Genomic DNA, 9,957 nt, shown 5'->3' on the forward strand with positions numbered 1-9,957 from the left:
TGTTAACCCAAAATTATTAGATTAACTGCAAATTATTCAGTCTAGCTTGAACAATAATTACCCTAGATCATAAGACATATTCCAACTATGATGCAATTTTTGAAATATTCTATGCGTTGAAAATGAAAACTAGACGTTTACACTGAATCATATGCATGCATGTGCATACACATGCACATGTGTACACACACACACACACACACACACCTGTTTCTCTCTTCCTTTATGTGGTTTTAGCTATAGTCACACAAATAAAGCACAGTACTTCATCCTCCCTTACAGTGGTTCCTGGCATTAGTTATTAAAATGACTTCATTCACACAGTGTGACAGACTGATAAAGCAAGAATACTAAAATAACAGACCAGGGTTTGTCACTACTACAATGTCACTACTTACTATGTGAACTTTGGCCAAATTTCTTTGTCTTTTGGAGCCTTCAACTTAACTGAAAACCACAATAACTTCGTCATCTGATTGCTATGAGGATGACATAATACCTCCAAAGTACTCAATAAAATTCCCAGTACCAGAGTAAGTGGTTATCATTACCCAAATGATTTAACTTTCATATCATGAGGTGCAATATTACACATGTTAAAAAAAAAGAGCAACTCAGTATTTCCTTTGCATGGGGCAAGCCAAAATTCTACCAAGGAAAGAAAATTACTTTCTCCTCAACAGAAGCAGAATCCAAAGGAAGACCAGAAAAAACTTCCCCAAAATTTGCACAGCAGAAATATGCAATACTATTATAAAGACTATGGTTTATGCTGAAATGTCATATTATGTTTGGGCCAAAGTTTAATTTTTTTTTTAGGTACTTGAAATACAACTTCATTCTGATTCTAAAGGAAAGGAATGGGAATGACAGTAACAAGATTTCACCACTGGATATTGTGATGTGACTGTAGCAGTCTTATCTTTGAAACTCAAGAAGAAAACAACTGTTCCAAAACAGCAAAATATGCAAGTCCAGAAAAATGAAGGTATTTTTAACTGCCACATTCATGCTGAAGCCCATTCATCTCCTTCAGCATCCCAAAGATGAAGCCCACGTTCTGCTTAGCTAGATAAGAAAGTGGCACACGCGTGGCACCGCTGACATCACAGGACAGTTGCCTACAAAACTAGACTTCTGACGCCTGCTCCGGCTTCAACTTTCTCACATGTCGTCATCCTCACCCGGGAGAGCAGTTGTCTGAGCAACCTAGGGCAAGACAGAAAGGGGAACACTCCAGATGAGACTGCCAGGAAACCCCACTACAGGCCCTAATCACACCCTCCAAAGACAGGCCATTACCTCTAAGTCGTGCTCATACTGTGCAGCCAAAGCTGGGTCCATGACCACCTTTGGTGGGGCGAGAGCAGGCATGGCGACAAACTCCAAGTCAGGGTCTCCAATGAGCTTTCTGGCAAGCCAGAGGAAAGGCTTTTCAAAGTTGTAGTTACTTTTGGCAGAAAAGTCATCGTAATGAAGGTTCTTCTGGTAGAAGGCAATGGACTTGGCCTTCACCTTGCAGTCCTTGATGTCCACTTTATTGCCACACAATACAATGGGGATGTTCTCACACACTCGCACCAAGTCTCGATGCCAGTAGGGCACATTCTTGTAAGTAAGTCTGGATGTCACATCACACATGATGATGGCGTACTGGGCTTGGATGTAGTAGCCATCTCGGGGGCCGCCCAACTTCTCCTGGCTGACCGTGTCCCATTCGTGGAACTTGATGAACCCTCGGTTGGTGTGGGAGTCCAGGGGTTGGACCTCGACGCCCAGGGTGGCCACATACTTCTTCTCGAACTCGCCCGTCAGATGACGCTTCACGAACTTGGTCTTCCCGGTACCACCACCACCCACCAGGACAAGCTTGAAGTGGACTTGGGGCTCTCCCTGCGCAGCCAATGAGGACATCCTTCCAGAAGCATCTCCACACCTGTCCGACTGATGCTGGAAAGGTGGCGGAAGTACGATTCAAAGTGAAAGTTTAATGGGTTTTAAAAAAAATTTCTTACAAACATTTTTTTAATTTTAACTGTTTTCTTTATTGTCAATGTGTGGTACAGAAGGGTTACAGATTTGAATGAAAGGGAGAGAGTACATTTCTTGTTCAACTTGTTACCTCCTCCCTCATTTCCTCCCCTCTCCCCTCCTCCTTTTCCTACCCCCACCTCCCCAAGAGTTGTGCAGTTGGTTTTCACCAAATGGTTTTGTAAGTATTGCTTTTGGAATGGTTTGTCTTTTAGTCTGAGTACCCTGGATACTGTTTATGTGGGTATTAGAACTAGGGAAGGGAAAGGGAATATCAAAATTGAGAGACAAAGGATTGAAAAGTTTAACTTTTGATGTGGTCATGGGCATCGTGTCTGAAGGGCTACATTCCAAAGGCAGCCCCTTGAAGTCTTCCTGCTATGGAAATCTTCATAAACATGGATGCTTTGATAATTAGAGAAGCAAACAACATGATTTCTCTAAGTAGAAACAATGGCTTACTATTCATTCTGATTCATAGTAAAGGAAATTTTCACTAGAAATTATTGAAGTTGTACATATTTGATACATGGCTAAGGACACCCTTCAACAAGACAAGGGTTCAATAATGTACCCAGGGTGAATCTTTTGCTACATGAATGGAGACCCTTGATCCCTAATTAGCCTGATGGCTATCGCTCCTGCATCTAGCCCCTGTTTTAGGAGAATCCTGACTAGAAGAGGCCCACTACATAGGGATCTTGCTTTGGAATGTGGGTGGATGTGGTATACATGAGTGAAATTTTCACAAAGGACAACAACTGGAATTTCACTGCAGAAATAAAGAATATGATGTGGGGAGCATGTTTGTATATTCTCTGCCAATGACTATTAGTCAAATGATTGCCTCTGTATGTAGAAGTCACATAGGGGGGTTGCTCTCGCTGCAATAGAACTCAATGGCAAGGTTATAGGAAGTAGTTATCATATCCAAAAGAATCTCATAGTTGAACTTGACTAAGGTCAGCTTCCAGCAAGCCTCTGCCACGTCTCTACTTCTTGTAAGTCCTTTCTTCAGTAGCTACAATGGTTATAATAACTTCCCAACCTTGGGTGTTGATACCCATTGACTACATTAAGGCATATTAAGCCACACAGCCCAGTGGTTCAGGTTCAAATTTACCACTTACTAGCCATATGTAACTACCAAATTGTATTCCTTATCAGAGAAATGGTCTCTTAAAAGTACCCTCCTCATAATGAAATAACACCCATGAAGTTTCTACCACATTGTTGTCAAGTGCCTATTATTATTTCTTCAAATTCCCCTCTACAGTCTCAGTTGGGAGTGGTAACGTTGCTTTCTGGTACCTGGACTTGCTCAGTACAGCCACTTTTATTGGTAATTGCATGACAATTTTATTTGTACCTGCAAAGCACTTGAAAAGGTCTCATTTGAGCCTAGTAGTGACTTTCTAGAGCTAGTTTGTCATTTAGATATATTGTGACAATGTGACTCTCTGTGACACAGGATGTCTTCAACATCTGGAATGAAAGAGCTGAAGATTCCCTAGTTGCCAGCTTGGTGTAGACACAGGCAATTCATCCCCTTTTTCTAAAACTTTCTTTCCATTTTCAAGTGTCTGCTTTACAATATAAACAGAGAATGGCCCCACTTTGTTTGTGTAGCAGACTTTCTGCTTTCCATAAAATGTGAAAAGAAAAAAAAAGAAAAGTCAACCTGGAGTATCATCTTTTCCTCCCTCCACAGCCCAACTTGGATTTAAAAAGCTGAGGGGAGAGTGAAGTAAGAGGTGAGAGGATGGAGAAAGGAAAAGAGAGCAAACACAGGGGCACTCCTGTTTTCCCTTGGCAACATTTCCATTCCTCACTAAGTTGTTCTCCTCCCTTCTGAAAGGCTTGTTTGATTTTTATTATTTAAAGTTTAGTGTTTTGAAGTGCTGTTTGGGGACATCTGTATACCTTTACTAGGTGATCTTTTTGAGCCTCAATATTTACTGCAGACTCAATACCACATTTTCTTGAAACTTAAATGATTTATAAAAGTAAAACACACATTGTAACAATACAGGAAGTCAGTAGTAAACTTAAGCAACCACCAACTGTGTGTGTGTGTGTGTGTGTGTGTGTGTGTGTGTGTGTGTGTGTGTGTGTGTGTGTGTGTGGTGGAATTGGGGCTTGAATATAAGGACTCAGAGCTCAGAGCTCTTGCTTGCTTGGTTTTTTTCACTCTTGGCTGGTGGTGCTTTAACCACTATAGCCATGCCTTCATCTCCAGCTTCCAGCATTTTGGTAGGTTAACTGTAGAGAAGAGTCTCACAGATTACTCTGCCTGGGCTGGCTGAGATTGTAATCTTCAAATTTCAGTCTCTTGTAGCATGAATTTAAAGATGAGCCATCGCACCTAGCTATGCTTTTAAAGTGCTCTTTCTTCCTCTGGTTGGTGGGGAAAGGGAAACACTTATATGCTTCATGTATAAGCAGGACATAGATGAACCTTAACATATGTATTATTCCATTCCTTAGAGGTGCAAATAGTCAATTCTGAGAAGTAAATGGAGACAAAGATACAAACTATAATGCACAAAGGTTTTATTTGGACATTAAGCTCATATCTCTAAAAGGAACTCTCTCCATTATATCCTTTTCCTTACTGTTCATGACTGCTTCCTTGATGTGTCTTTACTGCCACCAAAATTAAAGAAGAGTCCAACAAAGGGAACTGCTCATCGTGGCTTCTGGTTAGGGTTCTTCATCTTTGAGCCAAAGTTGGGAATTTTCTAAAACTAGACGCTCAAGAGAGAAGCAATGGGCCCAGATCTTAGTGCCTAGACATTCCCCAGAAGCACTGACAGCAAAGCCTCTAAACCTGTGGGAAAAGACAAGTACTGTGTTCTAAAAATAGGCATCAGATAAAGGACTAAGTGCTGTTTTTCAGTTGATGGTGAAACGGGCTTTTGAAAGCATTTGTAAAGAATGCCAAGCTTTGAAAGTATTATTTTTTTAGAAATGTAGATTTGTTGATGTTTGCTAGCAAGAAATAGATTCAGAAGTTGATGTGAATCATTATGAAGAAAAGCCTGCTCTGAATGACCATCTTTTCACAAGTCCTTCTTGACAATGACTCATGCCATCAGCCTCTGAAGTCGTTAAGAAAAAGTCCTTGTGATATTTTTAATACAAGAAACCCGCCAAGCTCTGCTTCATCTGAACTGGGGATAACAGCAGGGGTACACTGAGGGAAGGCAGTTCCCAAATGATCACAGAGGCACCTGAACTTGCTGGAGACTTGTTCTAAGTCTTTACAGCACTTCCTCCATCCTTGCATTCGTAAGCATGACAAAAAATAAAATCACTCATAACACAAATCAAATCAAAGAAAGTGTACTCTGTCTGAAGACATTCTGCCCAAAGGCAGATTAAAAAAAAAGCACTTCACATTTTAGCCATACACCAGTGGCTTATGCCTGTAACCCTTGCTACTCAGGAGGCTGAAATCTGAGGATCTTAGGTGTGAAGCCAGCCAAAGCAAAAAAGTCCCCTTGAGACTCTTATCTCCAATTAACCACTCAAAAGCCAGAAGTGGAGCTGTGGCTCAAAGTAATAGGGCTGTAGCCTTGAGGCAAATTGCTTAGGGACGGTGCCCAGGGCCGAGTTCAAGGCCATCGACTAACAATGACAACAACAACAAAAAACACTTTACATTTGTACCTATTTCAGTGAAAGTTTTCTTAGTTGGAGCATCCTAATTCCTTTTTTCTTCTTTCAGCAGTCATTCATGAATTCATTAATTTGGAGCTAACGATGGGTAGCTGTTGTGTCAGGCCCTGAAATGGTAAATCCTCCCAAAAGACTAAGATAGGCCCCTATATTAAGTACAACTAGAGTAATAATGCCTGCCTTTCACATCTTTGTGTCTTTATTGTCTGGACAGGGAGCACAATATACTAAACCAGTATTTTCTGACTAAGTGGTTTTTTGAATCAGTGGCTGACTATAATGTGCTGCATAGAAATAGAGGTTGTTCGTGGAATCCCCAAGGAGACACACATACACATGGCCAGGAGATGTTTTCACAGGTTCTGAGTGAGAATTTGGAAGCTCAAACAGGATGTACAAAGGCCAGGTGGAACCGAGTATGACAGTAGAGCATTGGGGGAGATACAAGCAATTTAGCTAGTGTAGAAATGTGACAAGAGATAAATGTGAAATGATAATTGCAACAAAGCCATTATGAGCTGTCTATGCTATCCAGCTAATGAGGCTGGAGTCTACCATGAGACAAACAAAAGCCAAAAGAGGCTTTGGTTATTAGAATAATGGCCTGGTTTCCATCAGAAAAGTCATGTCCTGTTCTGTACCTTAGTCTTTTAAGGTTCAGCAAATTCCCATGCTGAAAAACAACTGTCTTTCAAGTCTCCAGTAAACAGAAGCTGTATTATTTGGATTGCTACCTCTGATGGAAAAAAAAATGTGATAAGATAGAAACACATTCTTTGGTAATATGATTTTAATTGACCAACAGTTGTGTACATTTAGGGGATATAGTATGAGGTTTGCATCTATGGATACATTGTAGACAGATTAAATCAAGCTAATTGACCTATCTATCACCTTAAAATGTTCCATTTTGTATGATGGAAAGGTTAAAAATATATCCTTTTTAGCAACTTTGAAATATATGGTACATTAACCATAGCCATACCATGTAGTGTAATATTTATTAGTGAAATGTATTCTTCCAGCCTAAATGAAATTCTGTACCTTTGATCAACATCTTTACTTTTCCCATCTCTCCCCTCCCCTGTTTACTCTGATTCTTTGAGACCATTTTTTAAAATTCCATCTACAAGTAAGATATTACTTCGTTTGTCTTTCTGTGACTGGTTTATTTTACTTATCATAAGTCCCTCTAGCTTCATCCATGTTGTTACAAAATGAAGGTATAGCGGGGGTGGGGGGGCGCAGAGGTGGAGGCTAGTATCTCACACTTGTAATCTAGCTACTCAGGAGGCTGAGATCTGAGGGTCAAGGATTGAAGCCAGGCCTGGGTAGAAAAAAATCTGTGAGGCTTTTATCTCTAATTATCCAGCAAAAGCCAGAGGTGGAGCTGTGGCTCATATTACCAAATCACCAGTCTGAATCACCAGTCTTTAGTAAAAAAGCCAAGCCATGAGTTCAAGTACCAGAATACACGCACACACACATACACATATGCATAAATTAAAGTACGAAAATTTTTCCCCATATCCAGGATTAGCTAAGACAACTGCCTGGAGGGAAAGCTGTCCCTAGTAAAGTATCATTAGCATATAAAAACCCTTTCTTTGAGGAAGTAGCTCATGGACTGGTTTTTCCCTTAGAAGTTACTGAGTTCACTAGGTGGAACTATTCATGGACTATAAAAAAGATGATAGAGCAATGCCAAGGTAAAATGATCATGGAAAAGGCTTCATTTTTGTTGGCCATTGGGCTGTCTTCATAAAAGGCTGACTGAGAAAACTATTTCAGAAACCCAGTAGAAGTTTTGCTAGAGAAACACACCCAGATCGTAAGAGAAAATCTTTTCTCTCTCCACATTTAGCACTCTCCACTGACAAAGTATGATATCCTGCCACCTGACAAAGGAAAACAGTAGCATGTTCCAACTCTGTTATTGCAGATGGTAATCAAGGATGTTTTGATTGTAATGAAGAATGTTTGGGATTTTTAGGTACATAATCAATAACTAGAATGAACACACATGAATACACATACACATACACACCCCAAAGTAGTGAAAAAGCAAATTGAAGACAGGTCATTTTTTTCCATTCAAGGAAAATTTTCATTTTACTTCTTCACTTTGTAGAAGGAATTTCAAGGCTAGAAGGATAACTTGATGGTACAGCACTTGCTTACCATAGGTAAGAACTCATATGTAGCCCTAGAACCTACCAAAAAAGAATCAAAATACAAATATTTATAACTCATGGCAGATAGAACAAGGTCCACTGATGTTTCCTGTAGTGATATGATCTAAAACAGCCCTAAGAAGTGAGGTGAACCAAAAGTAAGTGAGAACTTATGTAAAATTAAAACCTAAGTTTGATTTGCTAACTTCATTCAAGAAACTGTCTCTAGGTTAATCCTTCATTTAAGGTGACAGTGGACTGGCTGAGCATCTACTTATAAAAAATCCCTGCTAATTTGCTCCTATCCCCTTAACCTTAAATGTCCAATTTTGTCACACCAGCCTTACAAGGCCATTAATATTGTTTGGATTGTTAGCTTCTCATCAGTAAGCTTCTTCCTAAACTGATGGGAAGATTTCATTCTGCAGTCTATGGTAAGATATAGAAGGGGCTCCAGGAACAATCACATGCACCTAGCTTTAAAATTATTTGTCCCATGGAATTTTACTCTGTTTCCTCATGAGAAAAATCAATGGAAGTATAAAAGTAAACTGTTTATGAAGACAGCCCAATGGCCAGCAAAAATGAAGCCTTTTCCATAATCAGTTTACCTTGGCATTGCTCTATCATCTTTTTTATAGTCCATGAATAGTTCTGCCTAGTGAACTCAGTAACTTCTCAGGGAAAAACCAGTCCATGAGCTACTTCCTCAGAGAAAGGGTTTCTACATGCTAATGATACTTTACTAGGGACAGCTTTCCCTCCAGGCAGTTGTCTTAGCTAATCCTGGATATGGGGAAGAATTTTCATACTTTAATTTATGCATATGTGTATGTGTGTGTGCATGTATTCTGGTACTTGAACTCATTGCTTGGCTTTTTTACTAAAGACTGGTGATTCAGACTGGTGATTTGGTAATATGAGCCACAGCTCCACCTCTGGCTTTTGCTGGATAATTAGAGATAAAAGCCTCATAGTATCAAATGATCTTCTAGAGATGAAAACTATAATATATAAATGAAAAACACTCAAAACAGCAAACATGTCATTGTTTCAAGACAATGACCAGTTTACCTTGACTGAATAACAATAGAAATCTTCAAAATAAAGCAAATGGGTAAACAGTAAACAGAGCCATGGGTAGTTTTTGGAATCAAATCTTACTTGAAATTGAAGTTCAAGAAAAGACATTGAAGAAACAATGGCTAAAATAGTTTCCAATTTGATGAAAACTCTATAAACACAAAGATCCAAATGCTGAAAGAACCTCAAGAAACAAGCTACTGAGAGAAGTTAAAAATGACCTAAATGCATGGGAGCAGTATACCACATTCATGGATTAGAGAAATAAATATTAAGACACTAAGTTCTCTTAATTAAGCTAGAGAATTCAATGTAATATCAAGTGAAAATCTTAGGATTTGGAGGAAGAAGGGCAAGGAGAGTGGCAGACTAGTTTGAAAATTGGTGTGAAATGTGAACCATCTATGATGGTAAAGAGAATTTTGAATAAGAACTTTAGGGGACATTATCATGATAGTGATGCCTTCATGGGTACGTACATATAATCAAAAGTTATAGAATTGTACACTTTACATATGTGCATCTTATTGGATAGTAATTATATTCCAAAACAGGCAAGATTAAACTGCCTTGGATAGAAAAGCATGCACGGAGATTAAAGCTACAAAGAAGAGTAAGGGAATGATACACAGTGTCATATAGCAATTCCCCTAAGGAGGAGGGAGAAGAGAAATGTTGGCCATGAGGAAAGAACACAAGCACATGTGGCTTCTGAATGGCTGACTATCTCTTGACCTAACAGTTAATTTATAGGATTTTGCTTTATAAGAGAAAGGGAGGGAGAGAAAAGAAAGAGAAGGAGGGGAGAGAAGCATTTCATATACACAGATGAAGAAATGGACAGAAAGTAGATAGAAGGAAAAGGAGGAGGAGGAGGAGAATTAAACTAAACAAAGAAAGACCAGGAAATGGAAAGAACTCCCCACTAAGAGCAGGAAGACCTAGATTAAATCTATGTTTCTGCTGATGACTGAAGGGGATTCAGGAA

The 9,957-nt window shown here is 39.4% G+C and overlaps 1 protein-coding gene across 1 annotated transcript; it reads right to left on the bottom strand.

Annotated features, from left to right (window-relative positions):
* Positions 1-823: 823 nt before the first annotated feature.
* On the bottom strand, positions 824-1,979 carry LOC125347875 (GTP-binding nuclear protein Ran-like). The gene is made up of 2 exons (XM_048340814.1): positions 1,303-1,979; positions 824-1,209 (listed from the first exon to the last, which is right to left on the bottom strand). The coding sequence occupies exons 1-2, from the start codon at positions 1,912-1,914 to the stop codon at positions 1,165-1,167; spliced, it is 657 nt and encodes a 218-aa protein (XP_048196771.1). The 5' UTR covers positions 1,915-1,979; the 3' UTR covers positions 824-1,164.
* Between the last annotated feature and the right edge of the window lie 7,978 nt (positions 1,980-9,957).

This window comes from Perognathus longimembris, chromosome 3, assembly GCF_023159225.1.
Source record: "Perognathus longimembris pacificus isolate PPM17 chromosome 3, ASM2315922v1, whole genome shotgun sequence".
NCBI classification, from domain to species: domain Eukaryota; kingdom Metazoa; phylum Chordata; class Mammalia; order Rodentia; family Heteromyidae; genus Perognathus; species Perognathus longimembris.

Excerpts from the sequence above, each read along its gene's own strand:
- LOC125347875 (XM_048340814.1), bottom strand. The coding sequence starts at position 1,914 with ATGTCCTCATTGGCTGCGCAGGGAGAGCCCCAAGTCCACTTCAAGCTT. Across the intron at positions 1,210-1,302 it reads AGTATGAGCACGACTTAGAG|GTTGCTCAGACAACTGCTCT; the intron begins GTAATGGCCTGT and ends GTCTTGCCCTAG.